The sequence below is a fragment of the Podarcis pityusensis genome, assembly GCF_964106645.2.
Source record: "Podarcis pityusensis genome assembly, chromosome: 7".
Lineage (NCBI taxonomy): Eukaryota > Metazoa > Chordata > Lepidosauria > Squamata > Lacertidae > Podarcis > Podarcis pityusensis.
Window position 1 is genome coordinate 33,130,683 of NC_138031.1, and position 24,756 is coordinate 33,155,438.

The 24,756-nt window shown below is 41.6% G+C and overlaps 1 protein-coding gene across 2 annotated transcripts in view; it reads right to left on the reverse strand.

Moving 5' to 3' along the window:
• The window catches only part of KCNB2 (potassium voltage-gated channel subfamily B member 2), a 239,305-nt gene that overhangs the window by 142,958 nt on the left and 71,591 nt on the right, over positions 1–24,756 (reverse strand). The window contains exons 1-2 of one of the 2 annotated variants that reach the window (XM_081013331.1): positions 10,721–11,321; positions 1,204–1,885 (exon numbers count right to left, since the gene is read on the reverse strand). In XM_081013331.1, coding sequence (XP_080869457.1) covers positions 1,204–1,782 — 579 coding nt within the window. In that variant the 5' untranslated portion in view covers positions 1,783–1,885; positions 10,721–11,321. Of the gene's footprint in view, positions 1–1,203; positions 1,886–10,720; positions 11,322–24,756 lie in introns of those variants that run through there. The other variant, XM_081013330.1, reaches the window with a different exon arrangement.

Sequence of the window (24,756 nt, forward strand, 5' to 3'; positions counted from 1 at the left end):
AGACAGTGATAAAAATTGTCCCCCATCCTAACACTCAGATTTAATGTTCAAACCTTCCCCATAAATGAAAATATCCAGTTTTTCTTTATTTCCACACACAAATCAACCATAATATATTTATGTCTTTCACACATAGATTATATATTTATTTATGTCTTTCACACATAGATTATATAAGCAGTGCACCCACTAACTAAAGCCAGTTTGGCAGAAGACATTCCAAAAAGCAGCCTAGGTGGAAATAGGTGCTAGTTCATGCGTAGGCGTATGAAATTTAAAATTAGCAGCTGAGACAAACTTAGCAGCTGAGAGACAAATACGAAAAAAAGAAAAGAAAGAAATTCCCGATTCTTCTATGGAATGTATAGTCAAGAGTAGTGGGAATCAAAAGTTACATTCTGACAACAAATGGTTAGTCTTCATTTTCAAAAATTGCCATTTCTTCAAAAGCACTTTGCCAATTAGTCTGCAATCCTATACCTACTTATTCGGGAGTAAGCCCCACAGACATCAGTAGAACTTACTTCTGCATAGGCATCTACAGGATTGTTTTGTTAATATCTCAGAAATAGCTTGGTGATGCATAATTATATAAACTGCACCCTACATTCCACCCAGCACCCAAGGAAAAAAATGAGAAAGAACAAAGCAAAGTTATGTACATTTATGTGGAAGTAAGCCCTAATATGTTAAGTGGGATTTACTCGCAGTGTGCATAAGTGTGCATAAGATTGCAGTATTTCTAAAACACACACACACAAGCACTGAGCATTAGTTTGACCAATGAATACTACCAGGATCCTGTTCCCCATAGATCCATACAAGGCAAGATCCCCCTATTTTTCTTTAATAGATCACAATTGCTTATACTGCATGGAAGAAAACTTCCTGAGGTCCTCCAACTTTAGGAGGTAGCATGGCATAAATTATGGAGAAAATCAGTTGGAACAGAGAGTCTCAAAAGTACACCAGAGCACATGGGACTCACCACACAGTCCTTTGGATTTCTCCCACAGATGAAAAAACAGGAAAACTCACAAGCTAAGCCTATATTAGGCTGTAGGGTTGTATTTTAAAAAAACAAAACCCACCTAAAATTGTTTCCATAAATTTTTCTGTGAATGTTATCAAGACATAACATGTAACCTAAGCAAATATTCTAAACATTTTTGGTGACTCTTTAACCACCATCCATTAACTTACCTTTGCAGCAACTGATGAGTTGGGTTTCTCCAGCAAGTCCCATAGTTTTTTCCTTTTCTCTGGGCAGCAGGCATTGTCAAACTCTTCCCCTTCTCTTTCTCTCAGTGTCTCTGCCTCTCTCCTTAGCTCTTCATTCATTTGCTCTTTCTTCTGATGGTATCTTGCCTGGCAACAAGATTCTAAGTATATCTCATCAATCCCCCAGTAGTCTAGCTCTTGGCCAAAAGAGAGGGCACACATTTCCTCCATCATGTGTAGCTTCCCCGTCCTGTAGAAATTCAAAATGGAGGTGAAAGCACCCGGGTGTCTATCAAAGAAATATTCATTCTCACTGAGATTATAGTCATCACATACTTCTAGTAAGCATTCGTTTGTATTGCAGTCTCTAAGCTTCCCTAAGCGTGTTCGTGGAAGTCTATCTAAAGTCCTCCATAGAACTTCATGGTTGAGCCCCCCTACATTGATTTTGACTCTCCTTGAACATGCTTTGCTCCGGATTATTTCCACAGGTTCTGGTGGAAGGGACTGGGTAGACCTTGAAGATTTTTTGTTTATCCCTGGAGGAGCCCTTTCGGCCATCCTGACAAGGAAGCAGCAGCAACGCCAGAGTCTTTGGGGTAGAAGCACAAGTAAGGTTGGGTCAGGTTGGGTCCTCTTCAAATAGGGTCCTCCATTTCTGAAGCTGAAAGAAAAATAAAGCAATGGCTTAGGATACTGTAAAATATTGTAGCAATTTACAATGCTGCAATGAAGGCAGAAGGTTTCACAGGAGGTTCCACCTTTGGTAGCATGCTTATGTGCTTATGGATGCTACATAAATTTTACAGTTGCTGTAGAATGTTATAGTAGCCCCAGCTGAGAACACATCATGAATGGCAAGTTGGAAGTTCTCAATTTCATGGTTCATTAATCCAATACTAATGAGGAATGAGGTTCTGTGGGTGTGTTCCTTCCACTACAAGGTCTGCATTACTGGATTGACATTTAAGCTCTACTGTACCATATTTAGTTGGGAAAATAATCAGCAGCACTGGTAAAATTCTGCAACTTCCCCCTACCCACTGCAACCAGTATTTCTAATGTCAAAAGCTTCCCACACAGTCCTTTGGTGAATTGTTTGTTTGCAAAGGTTCTGTGGAAGTTCTGGGTGGGGGTGGGAGTGTATATGCGCACATGCATTGGCTGCACAACTGAGTTCCCCATGGGGAACTTGATAGCACTACCATTCCCTGCAGAAAGCAGGGTTGAACTCACCACCGACAGATGGGGGCAGCAAATTCAATCCTGCTGGACTGGCTGCACAAAGGTCCCTATAGGGAACCTGATCATGCAGTCAATCCCTGCAGAAAACATCTCTGCAAATTCTATGCTTGGTGCTTTGCTGAGCATAGCACTGACAAAGCCCCTTGCACTGTTTTTGCCCGGCATATAATAATAATAATAATAATAATAATAATAATAATAATAATAATTTATTATTTGTACCCCGCCCATCTGGCTGGGTTTCCCCAGCCACTCTGGGCAGCTTCCAACAAAGATGAAAAATACACTAAAATGTCACATATTAAAAACTTCCCTGAACAGGGCTGCCTTCAGATGTCTTCTGAATGTCAGGTAGTTGTTTATCGCTTTGACATCTGATGGGAGGGCGTTCCACAGGGCGGGCGCCACTACCGAGAAGGCCCTCTGCCTGGTTCCCTGTAACTTGGCCTCTCGCAGTGAGGGAACTGCCAGAAGGCCCTTGGAGCTGGACCTCAGTGTCCGGGCAGAACGATGGGGGTGGAGACGCTCCTTCAGATATACTGGCATCTAAAGATATTTAGTGATGGCACCAGGCATGCCTCCCTGGGGGCAGCATTCCACAAATGGGGAGGCACTGCAAAAAAAGACCCATTCTTGTGTTGCGTGCGTGCACTCTCACACACGTGTCCCCATAAAATGTGTACTTCTTGTGGTATAAATGACTAATTTGGAAGTTCTTCTTTTTCAGAAGGCATAAAATTTGGGGAATAAACTCACAGATATTCCTTGTTTTTTGTCTTTGAAATACACACCTATTACAAATGTTTGGCTAATATCAGTTAACTGAAAGAACATTGGGAAAATTATTTTACTTGTCCACACAAAAGAGTGCCCAGTTGTTTTCAAACACACAAATTAGGTAATAATTATGTTTCTTTTACTATGACAAGCCTTTTCTGTTTCATTATGTGAAGAAATAAATTCCATTCCTCTGAAGACTAACACGGATTGCCCTTAATCAATAATGACAAGGAAATTGCTTTAAATCACATTTATCTTATATTTCTTTTCAGAAGAATAGATAATTTATTTGCACTTGTGAGAACAGATGGAAAAAGCGATATTGCAAAACTCACTTATCTTCTTTGCAGTGAGCCATCAAATACAAATATCATTAGCAGCTTTATCATCACCTGCAATAATTGCAAAGTCATAAGTCACAAAGGTTCTGGCTTTTCATTTTTTAAAAAGAATTTATCCATCAGCTCTGCATCTACCCTGAATTGCAAGGTAAAACAGGTTGATTCAGGGAAGGTTGCCATGTTGGACCGTGCCATTAATAGGACATATTGAGTCAGAACATGAGTTACTCTGTGGCCTCAGCTGTCCAAAAAACCAGATAACTCTTCCCAACCCTCCCACCCCACTCTACCACACAGAAATGAAACCACACTGGATAGCACACAAGAGAATGTGGGAGAGAGGTATGTGTGGTGTATGTACTATTTTGATGGACAGATCTAGTTTTAATCACATTGAATTATTTCCCCAGGGCACTCCTGTCACAGTGATTTGGGTGTGGAATTTGGGTTTGGGATTAAAATTGAGTTTGTTTTTTATGCAGATCTATGCCTTCCCCTGGGCAAGAAAATTGAGAGGTTTCCTTCTAGGGAGAAGCTGTATCTCTAAAATTCCATGTTGGCTGGCAGAAGTCCACCTCCCATGAACAAAGCTTGGGGTAACAGGGTGCTTATGGGGTGGTGGTGCCATTTTTTGACAACAGTCTTTCTTTGGGATCTATTATGGTTTCACCCCACCTCCTCAGCCCCAATGCAAGTCATTGTAAGTCCCCAGAAGAAGAGACTGTTTTCCCCAAAACCTCTGGTGCTGGTGATAGTTCCCATACCCCAATATTTCCTGGAGAACCATAGACCCGTGCTCTTTTTGGCACTCCCACCTCTATGATCCCTATTGCACCCACCCAAAGCAGTAAAGTCTGCCCTTGTAGGAGATCAATTCATTTATCATTCTGAAATTTGGTAGCTTTCATCCCCAAAGAAAAGGTGACCAAGCCTCCTAATTGCATCCAATTCTGGCAGAAAATGTGTTGTCCCGCATCAAGGTCAATGAATGTATTTGCCCACAATTTGGCAGGGGTTATAGAGATTCTAGATATTTGCTCTCCCTGCAAATTTTAACCACTTGTGTGAAAAGCACACACATGAGTGTGTGTGTGTGTTTATAGTGAACAGGGGAGGGGACTTGGTTTTTAACAGATATAATTGAGCCCCCAGTAATGGGTCAAGTTAGTAAGACACAGAGCACCTCTGATCAGTCTGTTTCCCAAAATTAAAGATACAAGTTGAATCTTGAGGCCACCTTTAGTATTCTGCATTACACTATGAAACTCATTTGTGACAACCTTTTATGGCAAACAGAATATCTGTCAAACCAAAGCACCTAAGTATACAGAGAACATAATTCTATAATATTGATCTTCACTCATTCATTCCTGACCCTTGACAACATCACTTGAAAAAATAAATGTCACAGGACTCAAAAACAGCACCCTTGCTCCAATCACTCTCTCATTTATGATTGCCCTTGTGTGTAATTTGAAAATACGTTTCCTTGAGTTTATAGATTTTAAATTATTTTCTCATTCTGTCGGTAAAGGCTCCTATGGCATCTTTCTACTTTTAGTTTATTTGATGTACTGTAATCTAGTTTCAGATGCTGTCATAACAATGAGTCATGCTTTGTAAAGCTGTAGAATGATCTTTTGCTGCTTGGCTAACTGGTTCCTTGTCACAGCTCATTACTAATACTTGCCTTTTCATCTGACAACTGTGGGCTACCTTCCCAAAAATCGCTTCTAGTACACCCCTCTTCAGCATTACTTATTTCTCCCTCAGCTGACATAAAACATTATAGAAGATCTGACTTTTTGGAGCCAAATGTGTTAAATATTACTAAGGGCAAAGTTACTGTATTGTAAGCTCCTTGGGGCACAGGCCTTTCATTATTGCTCATTCTAACAGCACCATGTACATACTGTAGATGGTGACTTATGTTATATATTAGGGGTGTGCACTGACTTTGGATGAATCCAGAACTGAAGCAGCCAACTTTGAACAGATTTTGGGCTTGTCCAAAATGAATCAGGGTCCTTCTGAAGTACCTTGAACCAAAGCAAGGACCTCTGAAGTACTTTGGGGAGTTGGAAATTCAAAAAAACAACACTGGTGATAATGTTACAAAAATTGGAACATTTCCCTCCAAGCTTCCTATATAAGGAAAGTGGCAGAGTGAAGGGAAGGGAAGGGTAGGGAGAACTCTTTGGTGACTGACTGGTATTGGTGCTACTCAGAGGGAAGGATTTTACCAGAGTTCCCCAATTACTTTGTGCTGGTTGGTGAGTGGAGCTAGTAGGAGCAGGAGCCCCTTGTATATGGCCAATATGTCATTTAAAATTTGATTTGTCAAAAACGTATATAATTTATGTCAAAACTTTAGAGACAGAACACAGCCACAACTAATGCACAGCCTGCAAGGCATGGAGTAGGGGGTAAAATTAAATGTTCTGTAGTTTTTAAAGCAACCTGCTCATTCAAAACCAATACATCAGTGACAAGTCTTCTGTGCAAGCTTTCTCCTCAGAGTATTAATATTCTATATGCAAAGAATCTTTGCACTCTTATTTACAACTAAGCTCCACTAAACATACTGGCACTTACTTCTAAATAAGTATACACAGGGTTGGCTTGTCAGTCTACCAGCACAGTCAGAAGGTGTGTGGTCCACAATGGATACATCACATTGAGGCTATTGCCTGGGTCATTTTCTTCTTCCTCATGACTATTTTCCAGTTGCAATGCTACTATTAATGCATTTTCTTCTTTGCACTGAAAAGTGTTGCTTCACTTTATACTTACACCAGCTGCACTTCAAATCCTTTCCCAATAAAGTTATTATAAAGACCCAAGGACAAGGCTGGAGCACTTGGCCCCTAGATGCTGTTGGACCCCAATCCTATCAGCCCTAGCTAGCAAAGTTGTAGTCCAAGAACACCTAGGACAGCCATAGGTTCTCCATCCCTGCTCTAAGCTTCACTCTTCATGACGCAGCAGAGCACATTTTCCTGAACCCACTACTCAAACACAAGCGTACAAGTGATAAAACATGTTATTTTTTTCCAATGGAAGCTTGAAGTGATTTGTCATAAGGGGTCTAAGGAAGCCTGACAAAAAGTATGTGTGCTAAAAAAAAGAGGGGTCTCTGTGTAAGCGGACTGTCCCATTGTACCATCTTTCATCAGTTTAGAAGACCGTGAACCCCACAGAATCCATCGTCTTTTCTGCAGCCATCCAGTTAACTACTCAACTCCATAACTGTGTATGGGCAAGCACAGCTACAGCAGTTTGAAAGTACCTGTCAGGTTTAATAGCAAGAGCAGAGAAAGAAGGTTTAGTCTAAGAGTGACCTTTAAGTCCCTTGGCTCTTAAATGTGGAATGTGATTAAGTTCCAGAAGCTTAAAACGGCCCAGTTATCATCAGCAAACCATATCATATCTATACCCACAAGGGACTTTTCATTTCAACTGCAGTCTTCTAAATATCAGAAAAAATATTATTGTGCAATCATTATTATTAGTAATAGTAAATCAATGTTAAATTGGCCCAATATATATTAAGGGCAGATGAGCTGATTTGTTTATTATGAGTATCCATAAGTGGAATCTGCAAGATAATGTTTCAGTGCGGAATGCTTGGATTTACGTTTCCGGCCAACCATCTATGTCTTTTTCCAGGATACACCATTACACACACAGCCTAGTTATCTATTTCCCCCCTATAGTTAGTCAGCATTTAATACCCACGGAGCATGCTTAACCCTCAGTGGACTGTTTTCAGTCCCTTTCTTAGGTGTCTACTTCCAAAGATGTTTACACTTCTGAAAATATTGGGATTCCAGCAAGCATGCTTATACCCTCTTTGTTATGACTACAAAAGGATTCATGTGGCTAAATAAATTTGCTTTTCTTATATAATGTGTATCATTATGTGCACACACACATAGGTATTTGTTTTTTACAGCAGAATACGAAAAAAAACAAAAGCTCTACAAACACTTACTGATCATTCTAGGTTTTAGGTCTTTATATATCTATTCACATACATATAGTGATGTATATTTCTCTATATTATTTTTAAGAACCCTTAACACTGATCCAATATTATTTTTTTTCATGAGAAACTATTTTACAGTATTCTTAGGCCCTGTATAGACAGCACATACAATAAAGCAGATGTAGATACCAGCAACGAGAACAAAAGTGAACACTGTTTCCATTCAGAGTACTGCAACAAGCTAAGATGTTTTCTATAATTTGCACTACAAATGCAACAAGTTTTAATGGTGTTATCTCACTATGCCAAGCACATACTAGAAGGATAAATGTCATTGGCCATGAAGAATTAATATTTATTCAGCTATAATGCCAAACCCACATGGGAGAACAAGAGATTGATAACAGTCAAATTTTGAAGTATTATGGTGGATCTTTCCTACTCAAATTTTGAAAGCATTGAAGCTGCAGATGTTCTACTCAGTCAAGCCAGTAATGCCTCTATATGGCTTTCTGAATCAACTGGTTATTTTCAATTCTGTGACTTTTAAAGACAAGGGCAAAATGTCATGACCTGAAAGATGTGGGTTGATGCCATGTGATGTAGATTCCAAGCCAAAACACCACAAACACAAGCATCATATTTGGAAGAAATAACCAATACATAAACCGCAACGCTTTAATGCATGCACACGCATTAGAGACATTGCCATGTCTGCTGAGCATAGTGTTGTTTTAAAAAGTTAAAATAGTAGAGTCCCTAATCCAAAGCATCTTCTATGTTATTAGGTATAAGGAATGCATCATTAAGAAATCTCTCAAGGTATCTGTAGCTTAACATCCAAAAGAGAACTACAACCTCTGTCTGAGGCAATGGGTTCATGTAATGGCGAGCGCAACAGACATTTTAAAATTATTCTTTCCTAATGAAGAAAACATAAAGTAGAGTGTTGAATAGTTCCTGGCTAAAAAAGTTTGTAAGATATTATTACCCCAGGGATGGACACACTCTAAGAAATTCAGTATGAAAATTAAGTAACACACCAGGAAGCACAAGCTATTTAATCATAGTTGGAAACAAAGGAGAGATCCCTTTAAATCTGTTTCTCCCTCCTTGCTTTTGAATTCCAAGTGCAAGATGTTAATTAAACTTTTAAAAACAGTGCAAACATAAATAAATGCATGCACAGGCATCATGAACGCACCATCAAGCTAAAAGATGTTTAAAATGCTTAAGCTAATGGAGAGATGCTTAGAGGTACATCCCTCTTGTACAGCATCATTATCCCCCCCCCCCCCCATGTTGATGGTGAGACACTTAACTTTCTTTTTGGAGAATAAGGCAGAAGAAAGTTCAGGTTGTACTGTACACGAGAACAACCCCCATCAAATAGAGGAAGACTGGTGCCCTTAGTGCATTGAATAAGGCTGCTGAAAACAAGCGACAGCATGAGGAAGGCAGAGAACAGCTTAAGGAGAAATTGGATTCGTTTGGTATAATAATGTTTAGGCTGTATGCCATGGGTGTAGCCAGGATTTTTGTTGGGGGGGCAGGCCTTTTGTTAGGGGTGCAGAACCTTGGTTTGCTATGTATTTAGATTTATTTTTATTGATTGGTGGGCAGCTGCCCCTCCGTGACCCCCCAGCTATGCTCAGGTTGCACACCTCACTGTTCTGATAAAAATCTTTTCCGTATTTGTCAGTTTTAAAAAAGTCATGGAGTTAGAATCACACCAACCTTACAATCATCATTAGCTAATTGTGTGGTTTGATTTTGCTGTCTCTGAAGTCAGCAATCAACAAACTAGGGTCAAGAGATTGGGCCATGTTTTGAGCAGGAGTTCAGGGCAGACCTTTCCCCTTTGCTTTGCGTGATGCTGAGCTGGAAGTCAGAGGAGCCTGACAAACTTGAGCAAAGTCTGCTTGTTTTAGCAGCAAAGCTCTCTTGAGTATCCAGCAGGTCTCACCCTTAAGGCGCCTGCCCAGCTCTGCTGCTATTCTCCTCCTTTTAAACCGACCCTGGCGGCTTTTCAGCATTACAGGATAGGATTATTGACTGAAATCTGTTTCTCTTAGTGGTAAGGGCTTGATGGCTGTTTGTTTGCAAAGTGACCCAACTGCCTTTTGGCAATGTTCAGTGGTGGTGGGGAAACAAGCAACCGCCAAAATTCATTCATTTCAGCACTGATGTGGCAGCTGGAGTTTGGGTGGCAAGTTAAAATATTCAAGAAACTGTAAATGCATTGTTTATTTTTATCTTAATCATTATGTAACTTAATTTGAATGAAGTCCAGGAGGTACTATAAATATGGACAGTACGTACATAAGCTGTATGCACAGACTTACTTGTACCCAGTGTTTAAATATATCAAGCTGCTTGACAGCTTTGATATTGTTTATATAAAAGATGCCCCACTGCACAGGTGAGTGTGTACATCTTCTCTCTCTCTCTAAAAAAAGCCCCAACTCACAAAACCTCCACTACACAACTGTATAACTATGTGTTTGAATATACCTAACACCTTTATGACTTTTTCAAAACCACCTTGGTTTAAAGGGGGGGGGGAGAGAGGAAGCAGCCAATCTGTCTTTTTAAAATTCAAGCTTTTCAGGCTATCATCAGGTTACTCCAGTCAAGCCATGGGGGGGGGGGGGAGTGCAATGTGTGTTTCAGTATGATCCTCTACGAGGGGCTGCTCTCCTGTTTTTGACAGCTCAAGAAGCATAATGAACATGCACTCCACAGTTTGTCCAAGTGTGCACATTGCGTTACAAAATCGCTTCAATCTGTCCATCCACAAGCAGTCATTCAGGAGGCATGTGGGTTATTCATAAAAAACAACCCCGTTTCTGTACATGGAAACAGCCGCCCTCTTCCCCGCCTCCAAAACCCCCCACAACCACCACTTTTTCTGCTCATTAACCAAGAGAGAGCCCCCCTACCCCACCCCCTCGCTTACAAATATTTTTTAAAAGCATCTCCCCTGCCCTCTGAGTCCACTTGGAGCCATATGTCAGTCTCCAACCTCCTCTGCCACTACCGGGAGCGAGGATGATTCACGAGCGAGTCTTTTCTTCGCTTTCTTTTCTTTCCAGACTCCACAATGAGGCAGAAAAGAACCCCCCTCCTCCCCTTTCCCACTTACCTTCCTGAGACAGACCACGCTCAGCATAAACACTGGCGAGGGAAAGCACAAAGGCTCCGGAATCCCCTGCTGCCTTTCCAGAGGGGGTTGCTCTCAGGTTTCCTTTGCAAATGATCTGTTGACAATCCGCGGTGGCAGAGGCGAGAGAGGGAGAGGGAGAGATGGGTTTGTTTTGGTTCGGGAGGGGTGTGCGTGTGTTTCTCTCCCCCCTCTCTCTCTTGCCCCTCGCTGATGATTCCCCCCCCTTGCTCTGTATTCCTTACTCCGAATCACCATCTCCTCTGGGATGGAGAAGGAGGAGGAGGGAAAGGAGCTGGTGCTGGTGGAGGAGGAGGCTGGAGAAGGCAAAGCAAGGGGGAAGCCATCCTCGCTCGTTCACTCGCTGTCCGTCCGTGCTGCGAGCGCTGGAGGATTGCAGGAGGAGGGAGCCAAGGAATTGCTCCTTCAGCCCCACCGTAATCTCCCCTTCGCTCGCATGTGATGGGGCGGCTGGTGGCCGCCGCCGCTCCTGAGCGGTGTGTGTGTGTGTGTGTGTGTGTGTGTGTGTGTGTGTGTATCTGCGGGTGGATGCGCCGTGCAAAGCGAGCGGCAGCCGTTTCAGCACAGCGTGGGGAAACCGACACACTCTCTTTTTTCGCTCTGTCTCTCTCTCATACACACACCCTCTGTGCATGCACACGTTAGCGCGATCTGCTCTTCTGGGGTGCAACATTCACATCCCCAAGGGGGAAAGGCTCTCTCGTCCCGGCCGCCCGTCAAACACAAGGGGTCCAATCACCCAAAGGCAGACACCAGCTTGATTTCACTTGCTTTGGACAGGGGCAGAGGGGAGCTGTGGGGTGGAGGTACCTAGTTTTCTCCAGGTTACCTAACGGTACCCAGCCCCCGCCCCCTTGAATTGTTCCGAGGCTGGGGGCTACCCCATCTCTGATGAACACAGCTCAGCCCCGGGATGCCTCCCCCCACCCCATGCCAGCCCTGAAACGCTTAAAGTACTCAGAAAGTGAAAGGGCTTTGAAGCACGTGGACACGTCTCTTGCCCTCACCTTTCTTTCAGTCGTCAAGAAGAGGCCTCTACCCAGCACATCGGGTTTCGCTTCTCTGTTGTTTTCAGGTTGGGGCCGCTTTGTTTACATTTTGTTTTGCAGCTGAGTTGCTGTCAGTATTTCTCACAATGTGCGGCTGGAAATGTTTTGTTTTCCCCTGTGTGCAAACTTTTCAATAAATATATTGTGTGTGTGTTTATCAACCCACATGGAAAGAGGCAGTCTCTCTTAGTGGTTAGAGAAGGGCTACCCAATCAGATGCCCATCCATTAGCCAACGAAGTCCCTTTCTCCCCTGCTGAAATTAAGTTTGAAAGAAGAAAGTGCTGTGGTATGGGCTTAATTGTGGTGTGTGTGTGGTGCCCACAGCAGTTTCCTCAGTTTGCAAAAGACTGGCAATTCCTGGCTGTTGGACTGTGAACTGGGACATCAGCTTCAAGTCCTTGCTCAGCCATGAAGCTCACAGAATGACCTTGGGTGAGTCACTGCCTCACAGTTCAACCTGCCTCACAGGGTTGTTCCAAGGCTAAAAGCCAGGCTGGGAACCCATGTATGTCCCCTTTAGCTCCTTGGAGGAAAGGCATTATTTAAACGTAATAATAAATAACATACGTAACAGGAGAACATGCAATTAATCTAGGTTTACTAAGATCACTGTGGCAATCCTGCAGGGACCATCAGAGTTTAACCCCATAACTTCTTTTCTTTTCTTTCATGTAAAATGCTGTTCTCCCTCTCCCCATGTACCTCAATCCTGTGAGGTAGTTTAAACTGAGAGGCAGCAATCAGCCCAAGGTCACCCAGTGAGCTTCCTGGATGATTGGGGAATAGGACTCTGTCTTTGTCCAACACTCTTAACCAGTACACCACAGGGCTGTATCGAAGGTTCAATGGACAACATTGGGAGACGAGCTCCAAAATTAAGAGAGCCTGATTTTTCAGACAGGTCTAAATTCCACCCCTCTTCATTTTAGCAATTATGCAATGGTTTTGTGAGTAATGCTCTTCACACAGACACCGTTCAAAGATGCACATAGCCTCCCTCCTTTTGCTTCTAACGCTCAGCACATTTCCTGGGAATAAACTCTCTTGATTTTAACGAGAGTAACTTCTGCGTAAACACTTATAGGCCTGGACTTTAAAATATCCGAATTCTGGGCTTGCATACTAAAAGCACATAGAGTTACAATCCCTCTGAAATGCACTGAAATGCAAGGGACTCTTACTAATTTATTTTACAAATTTATAAACAGCTTCACAGCCTGAGGCTATCAAAGTAGTAACGAATTATGACTGTACCTTGATGCACGTTTCCCCTCACAGGTAAGGCAACCTTGCCACCTGCAAAATAGGCACAGTGTTAACTCAGCCAAATTGATTGCTTTATCACCTATATATGCTGTTTTAAAGGGTTACTGTACTGTATATATTTTGCATGCATTTCAGCTGCAATTGCATTGCCATTGTCTGTAAGTTTTGCATTTCATTTCCCTTTGACGTCACAGTTTGAAATTCCACAGGCCATCACCTCAGCTGCCCCTAGTGTCTATATACCTGCAAATGAAGATTGCCCTTTCATGCATCCAGTGAAGTGGGCTGTAGCCCAACAAAATCTTTTCCATAATAAATTTGTTAGTCTCTTAGTTGCTTTTACCATTTTCTGAAATTCCTCCCACATATAAACATACCTCACTGGTGGTCACCATTTGCAGCTCAGTACTTAACATAACATACATCTTCTTTGGTGTAGGTCCAATTGATTTTCCTATGAGCACTTTTTTAGTAATGTGTTGAATCTTAGCATGCTTCCAGAACATCTCACTAGAAGCATGTACGTTACACATGTCATTGTATGCATGATATGGAACGCAATTTGCATTAGAAACCTCTAGATTTGCTACTGTTAAGTCACAGAGTTCATATCCAACCAACATGCAACGGTCTTCTCCCTTGTCCTAACAACTCCAGAGAACTCTGACACTTTTCATACTGTTTTCCTCTACCTTCTCATAAGGGAACCCAATGATGGACTGCTTTCCCCAATGAAATAAATCACAGGTTTGCACTGACTATTTGTGATTATCCAAGATAAGCGGAGAGGTGCAGATGAGAGCAGGTTAAGATGATAGATTGTATTGGCATGACAACATAATCATCTGTTGCTAAGTGGGAAAGGTGTGCATATCAGAGATAGGTGCAACACAATGCGTGCCTGTCAACTTGCTTCTCAAACTGTAAATAGTTTAAGGCTTATTTAGTCCCCTGCCTTTTCAATCAATATTTGATATCATAACAGTTTATTATGAATAGTACTAGCTCATGTTTAAATTCTCACTTCCCTTAAGCCATTTTTCTTCAATGGTTACTAAAATTGATTTTTAAAAAAATCATGTTTATTTAAAGAATCATTTTCTTTATTTTCCTTCATATTTTGGGCAACAGTTCTTATGTATTTTGGCTGCATGAATTCAGCTTTCCCTCTGATTTTTTCTGCCTTTAATAGCTGGTTTTCCCTCCTCACTATTCCAAACTACTGAATGGAATAATGCACAAGAAACCCATTTGTCCATATTTATTTTACCAGCTCTGCCATTTCCAGAAAGGGGAATAACTGGTGCATCAGCTGAAGCATGCAAAGGTGATCCTGGCCACAGCCATTACCTACCCACGTCAGAACAACCCTAAATCCAAGAAGAGCACCCTCACAAACACAACCTGATTTTGGATGGAGTAGCATCACCAACAGCTTTCCTGTTGGCCAATGTTGTTGTTGTTTAGTCGTTTAGTCGTGTCCGACTCTTTGTGACCCCATGGACCAGAGCACGCCAGGCACTTCTGTCTTCCACTGTCTCCCGCAGTTTGGTCAGACTCATGTTTGTAGCTTTGAGAACACTGTCCAACCATCTCGTCCTCTGTCGTCCCCTTCTCCTTGTGCCCTCAATCTTTCCCATCATCAGGGTCTTTTCCAGGGAGTCTTCTCTTCTCATGAAGTGGCCAAAGTATTGGAGCCTCAGCTTCACGATCTGTCCTTCCAGTGAGCACTCAGGGCTAATTTCCTTAAGAATGGATGTGTTTGATCTTCTTGCTGTCCATGGGACTCTCAAGAGTCTCCTGCTCCTCTCATTTCCATACATCACTACTGAGAAAACCATGGCTTTAACTATGCAGACCTTTGTTGGCAAGGTGATGTCTCTGCTTTTTAAAATGCTGTCTAGGTTTGCCATCGCCTTTCTCCCAAGGAGCAGGCGTCTTTTAATTTCATGACTGCTGTCACCATCTGCAGTGATCATGGAGCCCAAGAAAGTAAAATCTCACTGCCTCCATTTCTTCCCCTTCTATTTGCCAGGAGGTGATGGGCCCAGTGGCCCAATACCAGCCTCATTTTGTCTGCTTTGAGTCTGTTTGTTAGACCATAACCAAACCATTACTGATCCCAGGAAACCAGATTCCTTAAATCTGTATTCCCCCCCCTCCATCAACATATTTGTTGTTGTTTAGTCGTGTCCGACTCTTTGTGACCCCATGGACCAGAACACGCCAGGCTCCCGCAGCTTGGTCAAACTCATGTTCGTAGCTTCGAGAACACTGTCCAACCATCTCATCCTCTGTCGTCTCCTTCTCCTTGTGCCCTCAGTCTTTCCCAACATCAGGGTCTTTTCCAGGGAGTCTTCTCTTCTCATGAGATGGCCAAATATTGGAGCCTCAGCTTCAGGATCTGTTCTTCCAGTGAGCACTTGGGACTGATTTCCTTAAGAATGGATAGGTTTGATCTTCTTGAAGTCCATGGGACTCTTCAAGAGTCTCCTCCAGCACCATAAGTCAAAAGCATCAATTCTTTGGCGACTAGCCTTCTTTATGGTCCTGCTCCCACTTCCATACATCACTACTGGGAAAACCATAGCTTTAACTTTATGGACCTTTGTCAGCAAGGTGATGTCTCTGCTTTTTAAGATGCTGTCTAGATTTGTCATTGCTTTTCTCCCAAGAAGCAGGCGTTTTAATTTCATGACTGCTGTCACCATCTGCAGTGATCATGGAGCCCAAGAAAGTAAAATCTCTCACTGCCTCCATTTCTTCCCTTTCTGTTTGCCAGAAGGTGATGGGCCCAGTGGCCATGATCTTCATTTTTTTGATGTTGAGCTTCAGACCATATTTTGCATTCTCCTCTTTCACCCGCATTAAAAGGTTCTTTAATTCCTCCTCACTTTCTGCCATCAAGGTTGTATCATCTGCATATCTGAGGTTGTTGATATTTCTTCTGGCAATTTTAATTCTGGTTTGGGATTCATCCAGCCCAGCCTTTCGCATGATGAATTCTGCATATAAGTTAAATAAACAGGGAGAGAATGTACAGCCTTGTCGTACTCCTTTCCCAATTTTGAACCAATCAGTTGTTCCCTATCCAGTTCTAACTGTAGCTTCTTGTCCCACGTAGAGATTTCTCAGGAGACAGATGAGGTGATCAGGCACTCCCATTTCTTTAAGAACTAGCCATAGTTTGCTGTTTGCATATATATATACTATATGACAAATTATATAAATAGCTTATTTAACACTAAGGCTTGTGCTGCATCTTACCTGTAGGAGTTATAATGTCCTATATCAGGAATGGGGAACTGGATCTAGATATTCAACCAGATTGTTAACTGCCCCTCCATGCCACACACACATACCACGTTTAATAGTGGGTAGGGCTGTCATATTATTTGCAAATGGATTTTTCTGGAAACAAATAACATGGAATTGAACACTAAACTTGCACTATATTCCACCAAACTTCCATAGGTGACTTTTACATCATATGAAAGCTCAAATATAATTCAGAATGTAACAGAGGAAGTTGTGGAACTGGGGGGCGGGGAACTGCCATGTGAATACAGCCTCTCTCTAGCCTCATTTTTGTATTCTTTTGCTGTTTTTTTTTTGTCAAACGAAGCTGGTGTGCAATTTTAAAGGTGTCCTATATTCAAAAAACTAGTTAAGGTCAGTTTGGTGGAGAATTATGTGAAGTTTCTGCTTAAGTTGCAACACAAATATAAACTCTCCATTGGCTACTCTATAATATTTGATTCCACTACGTGACATTCTAAAAAATGTCAGCACATGGTGCAAACTGTGAGAGAGCCTAAAAAGTGCTTTCAGGGAACCCTTCTCATGCAGCAAATTGTCTGACAAATACTGAAGTATAAAACGTATTTTTGTATTGAATAGGTTGTTGTTGTTATTTATCCTCACAAAGCAGCTCAGAACATAGACAAAAACAAATAACAGTGAGCCAAAATTCCAGATTAAAACAACAGTAACATTAGAAACACCATTAAAAATAGCAGTATAACATGTGTGCTGCATCATTTGTGAAGGGTGAACGTGTATTATTTGCCATTTGTCCCTTAAAATAAAGGCAATGACCTTATCCTTCCCATCTTGCTGTTTCTATGATTACTTAATAAGGTTCCAAAAGATCATAGCAGAATTTGTGCACTCATACATAAACCATACACAGAGCTCAGTGGAGCGATTGAGAGGTAGACCGAGGGATGTGAGACATCGCCTAGTCTTGTCATTTCACTTTTATTTATTATTTTGCTATGGTTTTCCATCAGATTTCTGTAAACAGGACTATTCAGTCAGTTGCCCTGCGGCAAAACCTGGTGAAAGTTGATAGGCCAGGATATTCCTGTGATGTGCTTCCATGGGAGATAATTGTTAGATCAATCTTCCTTAATTACTTGTGAAGTACTTAGAACTCTAGAATCATGATGGCTAACCCTGATGGCTGTATTCTGCTTCCACTGTTGGAGGCAGTATGTTTCTGAATTCTACTTGCTGGAAACTGAAGGAGTGTAAAGTGCTGTTGCACTAAAGTCACAGGGCTTCCCACAAGCATCCATCAGTGTCTTCTCATGATTTAATGAAGGCTAGGAACACCTGCAAACTCCAATAGGGGTCACATGCGCACCCCGGGAGCAGGCAGGGAACACTCTGCCACTGGACAGATGATAATGATAATGCTTTTGTATTTACCTTACCTTTTACCTTAAACAACCCAGTGTGGGTCACAATAACTTCAAATACAACATTAAAAACAATTTGAAACAAGTTAAAATAACACACATAGGGTGTGTATTAAATATATGTATACACTTCAAGTGCCACAGGGTAGGATAAAGAGGTATGTCTTCAGCATTTGATAAAAACTATTTACAGAAGTTGCCAGACACACCTCTGTGGGGATAGAGTTCCATGCCACAGAAAATGCCCTCCCCCAGGTCACCTTCTGAGAGTGGCGGAACTACCTAGGGCCCCTCTGTTGATCTTAACACCCAAAAGCAGGGCTGGCCCAAGACATTTTGGCATCTGAGGTTGACCCCCAAATGGTGCCCCTCTTCCTGCCAGGGAAGAAGGGGTGAGGGCAGATCTACATAAGAAACAAGGGGAAATATCAAGTGGACCCTGCTGCCTGAGATGGTCACCTCACCTTGCCTCATGGGTAGGCCAGCCCTGCTCAAGAAGGTGTAGGGAAGGAGGCGATCTTCAGATATTCTGGGCCAAAGTCATTTAGGGCTTTAAAAACTAATGTGAGCACTTGGAATCAGGCCTGGAAAGAAACTTGCAGCCAATGCAGCTGTTTTCAAACAAGGATTATACAAATTCTAAAAGCAACGCCTGCCAGTAATCTGGCCACACTGCATTTTGGACCGACTGAAGTTTCTCAGTTGTTTTCAAGGGCATTCCCAGGCAAGCACATTGCAAGAATCTGGTCTGTAAGTCATGGGAATAAAATTCCGATTATAATCATCATACAAGAGGATAAGGGCCATCATCATCGATGTATCACAATGGCTACCCCTGTAGTAGGGCATGGGTGATAGGGACTTAACTGAAAATGTGGGTTTTGAGGAGGGATTTGAACTAAGTAAGAGAGGTGGCATTGCACAGGTGTTCTGGGAGGCAGATCCAAGCATATAAGGCAGCAATGAACAAAGAGAATGGGGAATCTGTAGAGAGTGGTGGAGGAGTGTATAATGTTGGCAGGGATGTAAGAGTGGAGAGATAAAGACCATGGGGGCTTTGAAAATAAGCCAATAAACTTGTGATTGATCTTGGCAGTGTAAGGATTTAAAGTAGGGGTGTCAGGTAATCAGAACAAGAAGAGAAGTGGATGATTTTGGCAGCAGAGTGCTGGAAAGACACAAGAGGACCAAGGAATTTATTTACTCCCTTTATTTTTGCAAAATCATGTCCACTCATGCCTCTGCAAGGCTCTCTGCAGTTGGGAAGGCATTTAGGATGACTTTTCAGGCAGGCGCAGAAGTGGGAGAAGACAGCAACTACACCCATTCCTGACTGGCAGTTGATATCCTATGTGCTGAATCTAGAGCATTGGGAATCCCCTGCAGTCAAATCTTTTATTTATTATTATCAACACCTGCCATTCACTAAGGTCCCAAGGTGGGTTGCAACATTGCAACACAACATTACCACTAAAAGGAGCCTTCTAAAACCAAAGAGATTTCCAGGCTCAGCCAACCTTTTCCCAGCTAGAAAAGAAGACAGAAAGAACAGGAGCACATGCCTTTTCTCGCCACTGGTGTTTCCAGTAGTTGTGCTGCCAGGCTAGGCAGCATGAATACGACCAGGAGCCAACAGCCAACTCCAACTATGACAATGTTTGCAGAGGAGCATGGAGAAGGAGAAAATAAGTTGTTTTGGCTTTCTTCATGTTCTGCTTTAGATGGGTCTTCTAGCTATAGCCTGCCCATCTACATACTCTAGTCACACAGCTGCTTTCCATTATTTTGTAAAGTCACTGTGCCAGTGGCTTGATAAATTATTTCAAACAAGCCCTGTGGTTTTCTGTTGGTTCTTTTTCTTTCTGTTCTCACTTCTATTAATGGAAGTTTACCAGACAAGATTATCAAGAAGGAGAGAAGCAGTTCAGTGAAAGCAAAGTACACATCCAGGAAGGACAAGTCATGGGCAAGATGCTGTTTTCAAATGAACCACAACCTTCAGGATTTGGGCTGTTTTTAGAAAATGAAATTGATTCCTGTTCCTTTGTTCTGCTCCAGCGGCAGCCTCTGAAGTTTTTAGATTTTTAGCCAGGGACAAAACTGGACAAACATGTAGAAAGTGCTGGGAGGGCAGAAATCATCTGCATAAATTAGAGATCACAAATAGAAAAAAACAAAACACCTTTGAACTGTATAAGAAAACATTGATAAAATGACAAAAAGCATCTCACTTTCTCAAGCTGACTTTGTTCAGATCTAGACTTTGGGTAGTATCCAATGGAGTGAGACACAGAACAGATGTATTGAAATCGGTGAAGTTAGGAAGTCCATTGATTTCAGTGGGTCTGGCCTGAGGATGACTTCCTGTGCAATCCTAACCATGTCTTCTCAGAAGTAAGGTTTACTAAATTCAATGGGGCTTACTCCCAGATACATGGTTTTATAACTGCAACTTTAGTTATATACAACCGATAGCTGAGTATATAATATTCTAGCTGACAAGAAGAAAAAAGCCTTTAGGAGACTCCCATCATGTATGAGAGTTTGCATAATATGCTCCTGTTTATAGCAATTTTGCTTGAAAGAAAAATGTAACTGAAACTAAACTGCAGAATGTTGATCATGGTTTATGAGTTTTGGGTAGGGGGAAGGGGGCTGTATGCAGAGGCCCTTCTAACCCCTGGATCCAGCAAGTCTTAAAATATAAGTAAGGCTAGCTTCCTGATGAGGTGATTGCTTGGGCGATGGCCCATTAAGGGAAACAAAAGAAAGCGGCTCTGTGTTAGGTGGCAAATGGGTGGGAACTCACGGTTAGTTAGAAGGAAAAGCCAGAACTGAGTTGCAGTGATGTGATCTAGAAATAAAACAGCAAGCTGGAGAGGGAGTCAGAGCAGCACCTAGAGGCACCAGTATTTCCTTTGGTCCCCATGAGAGGTTTCAGTAAATATCATCTCAAAGGGATACATACATGCTAAGTGTTACTGGAACACAGGAAGTAATGTGGTATATATAGGCAATGCTGACTACCAAGAAAAACTACAATAACCCATTCTTAAGTAAAAAAACATGGTTTTGGGAAACTTGTTTTGAGGCCACTCTGTTTAACTGGCCCAACCTACTCCCAGTACTAAAGTCCAAAATATTAAAGGGCTTTTTAGTGAAGGCAGACAGAGGAAAATCAGGCATCTACTTGGTGACAGCAGTGAAGAAAGTGGGGTCATATTGGCTGGTTTATTTGCCTCTTTTCCCTCTCTCATAGTGCAGGCTACAAGCTCTGCTGCCATACCCCTTCTTGTATAATTGCATCCAATTAACTGCTTATTCCTAGACATTGTTTCTCTGCTTTGCTTCTTGAATCAGTGGCTCTCATGGGCTCAGTGGATTCTTCCGGATGTTGTTAAAAGTCAACGTAAGCTCCCTTTGGTAATATTACATAATCATAACCATGGATCTTTCCGCAGTTATGTCAGATATTGCGTGCCATACAAGATGATAATATACTGCAAAGAAGATGGCACTGTATTAAATGTAAAAAGGAGATAAAAATCTATTTCATGTGCTTATATTCTCATCCCTATCTGAAGAACCCTAACTAATCAGTTATATTCAGTTACATAGATATAATTTCTAACATTAGCATGAATGCGATAAATATCATTTCATTTGTATATTTAGATCAGGATGTTCTTATTCTGGAATTCTCAGCTTCAAGTATGTAAATACTTTGGGCCAGTTTACAAGGAAAGTATCTCCCCAAGGCTCCAGGTGTTTCTGTGTCCAGAATCTATTCATGTGGACATTTATTTATTTTATAATTTTTTGATACTGCTTAATATAATAAAAAACTAAGTAAAAACAATAAAAATACAGCAACGACATTCAATAAAATAAAAAGCAAAGCTATGCATCACAAATAACCCAGAGAATTCAAAATTAAGAGCCATAAGGTTTTATCCAACCCAATCCTACTCAGCATAGACCCATTAATGGACCCAAGTTAGTCATGTTTATTTCCATGTTGTCTACTCTGAGTAGGGCTAACAATGGATACAATCCATTGTTGCTTTTTAGAAGCCACACTTAGAAGTCAGAAGAATGAACACAAATTATCATATGAATTATTTTGTTGAGTTAATCTTTCCACAATCATAACACTGATAAAAAAAATGTATCACATTATGAATTAGTGATTTTTTTATTTTAGATTTCATAGAGCTAGGGCAACAGACAGACCTGCATTACATTTTCAAAGGCAGTCCTTCATTCATAAGGATGTATGAAAGTTCATGAATGAAAGTTCAGAGCTATATTCCATATTACAATTCAGAGACACTGGAGAAGTCTCTCCTACATTTGAATGGTATGCAGTACAAACTTATGTTCTTTTCTTCAGAAGTCCTAGAGTGTTCAATGGAACTTAATTCCAGGTAGGAGTAAGCACTGCAAACCTGTATATGTGTATTAAGAAGTAAATCCATCCTATACATGTCAGTTCTGGAGTAGCTCCATTGATACAGTGGGGATTATTCGCAGGTAAGTGTGCAATTTATGTCTCTAATATTAGAGACATAAATTGCACACTTACCTGCGAATAATATTAGATACAGCACGAGGCATATCTAAGCTATATTTCTAAGCCTCATTGCAGCTGTAGGTTGCAATCCTATACCCACTTGAAGTCAAGGGGACTGCTGAGTGAGTAGACATACATTTGACTGTGCTATTAAGAACTTGGTAGCTCTTGTGGGTTCTGTCAAAGACTCTTTATGTACACATCAATGACTATTCAGACACAGCTCATGCATGGGAAAGAAAAAAAGATGTTTGAAAAATGGTCTGGAATGCTTGGAAGTTCCTAGAAAGTATCATAGAGATTTCTGCTGTGTTATGCACAACCCACCCCTGTTTCAAACTACCACTGGAGTAGTAAAAATGAAGGGTTTAGTCAGTTTTACTACTCATGGGTGTTTCAGAGTCAGGTCACTCCAAAAACATAGGAAGAGAAGTCAGTTGGCATAATGGACATAAGGCAGCAGAGTGTTTAATATTCAAATCTATGTGATGTACAGTGGGACCATGGGTTAAGAACTTAATTCGTTCTGGAGGTCCGTTCTTAACCTGAAACTGTTCTTAACCTGAGGTACCAGTTTAGCTAATGGGGCCTCCTGCCGCCACGCAATTTCTGTTCTCATCCTGAAGCAAAGTTCTTAACCCGAGGTACTATTTCTGGGTTAGTGGAGTCTGTAACCTGAAGTGTCTGTAACCTGAAGCGTCTGTAACCCAAGGTACCACTGTAGTTATTGTTTCCGGATTCGGTGGGATGAGAAATCTAAATAAATACTACACTGATGCATGTCCTAGTTGCATTGCACATCACACCAGTTGTACTTTTGACTAAACAAATAAACACATTTGTTGGAATTGCTTTCTCATTGCCCTGTCAGTTTGTGTAATCATTTGCATTAATAGTTTGAAAATAGTTCTGGGTTGATAGGGTGGCATTTTGCATTTATGCAAATGGAGTAGGTCTAAAGGAGGCTCTTCATCTTCCATTTGAGAATCATCATGATCAGACTTGGATTATTTCACATATATTAGAATGCATATTTCTGACAAGTACTTTTAAGGCATATTTTCTGTGTCTGCCTAAAACACTTAAAATTATATAAAAATGACTGCAGGAAAACAGCAACAATGGGATATACACTAATAAATGTATAAAATAAAGACTGACAAGGCTAGACCTATCCCTGATGACATCTCATTTATCCCTTAGACCTATCCCTGATAACATCTCACTAACATATTGTGTTAGGCATGTATGTGTGCAGGGGGAAGCCTCCATACATAGTTCCTGGGAGCTTGAACATGATCAGGGAAAATGCATGGTGGGGGCTTATAAAAGGTAAAGGTACCCCTGCCCATACGGGCCAGTCGTGTCCGACTCTAGGGTTGTGCGCCCATCTCACTTAAAAGGCCGGGGGCCAGCGCTGTCCGGAGACACTTCCGGGTCATGTGGCCAGTGTGACAAAGCTGCTCTGGCGAGCCAGCACCAGCGCAGCACACGGAAACGCCGTTTACCTTCCCGCTATGAAGCAGTACCTATTTATCTACTTGCACTTAGGGGTGCTTTCGAACTGCTAGGTGGGCAGATGGGAGCTCACCCCACCGCGGGGATTCGAACCGCCGACCATATGATCGGCAAGTACTAGGCACTGAGGTTTTACCCACAGCACCACCCGCGTCCCCTGGTGGGGGCTTATGGCTCACAATCAATCCTTTACTTAGCCTGGCTAAACCAAGAGCTAAGCTATATAGCTTTATTTGTTTTTTAAAAATTGTTTAAAATATTTTCTTTAAAATATTCATCCTTACAGATAGCAGGGTGGCATGGCTAAACTAACCTACCATAAAAAATGCAGTAAGAAGAAAGCAAGCAATAAAAGATATTTTTGAAGCAATTAAAGAAACAGAGCAGACTAAAAGCACAGCCAATGATTAAAATGTCAAATGGCAGTGCCAGTATTATTCTACACCTCTATGGGGAGGCTATTCTACAACCAGGGCACCATCACAAGGAAGGTTCTCTTCTTTGTTGCCACATAATTTCCTCCCTTTGCAAAGTTACTTTGTAATAGAGCCTCAACTGACAATCTTAAGGCATGGGAAGAATAATATAGGTAAATAATTCCATCAATTTGAGACCCCATATATTTAGGACTCTACAGATAAGCACCAGCACCTCCAATTAGGATTGGATGCAAATGGGCAACCAGAATATCTTTTTTGTAATTCCCCTTGGCTGCTGCATTTAGAATTCTGGCTAACTGCAGCTTGCTGGTCATCTTCAAGGAGACATATTTTAGTATTCCAGCCAGGAGGTTGAGAAAGCATGGATCATCATGGGCAGACTATGCCTGTCCAGGAATATTACAGCTACTACCACCCTGTTCAGATGTTCTTCGAAAGTGGGGGGA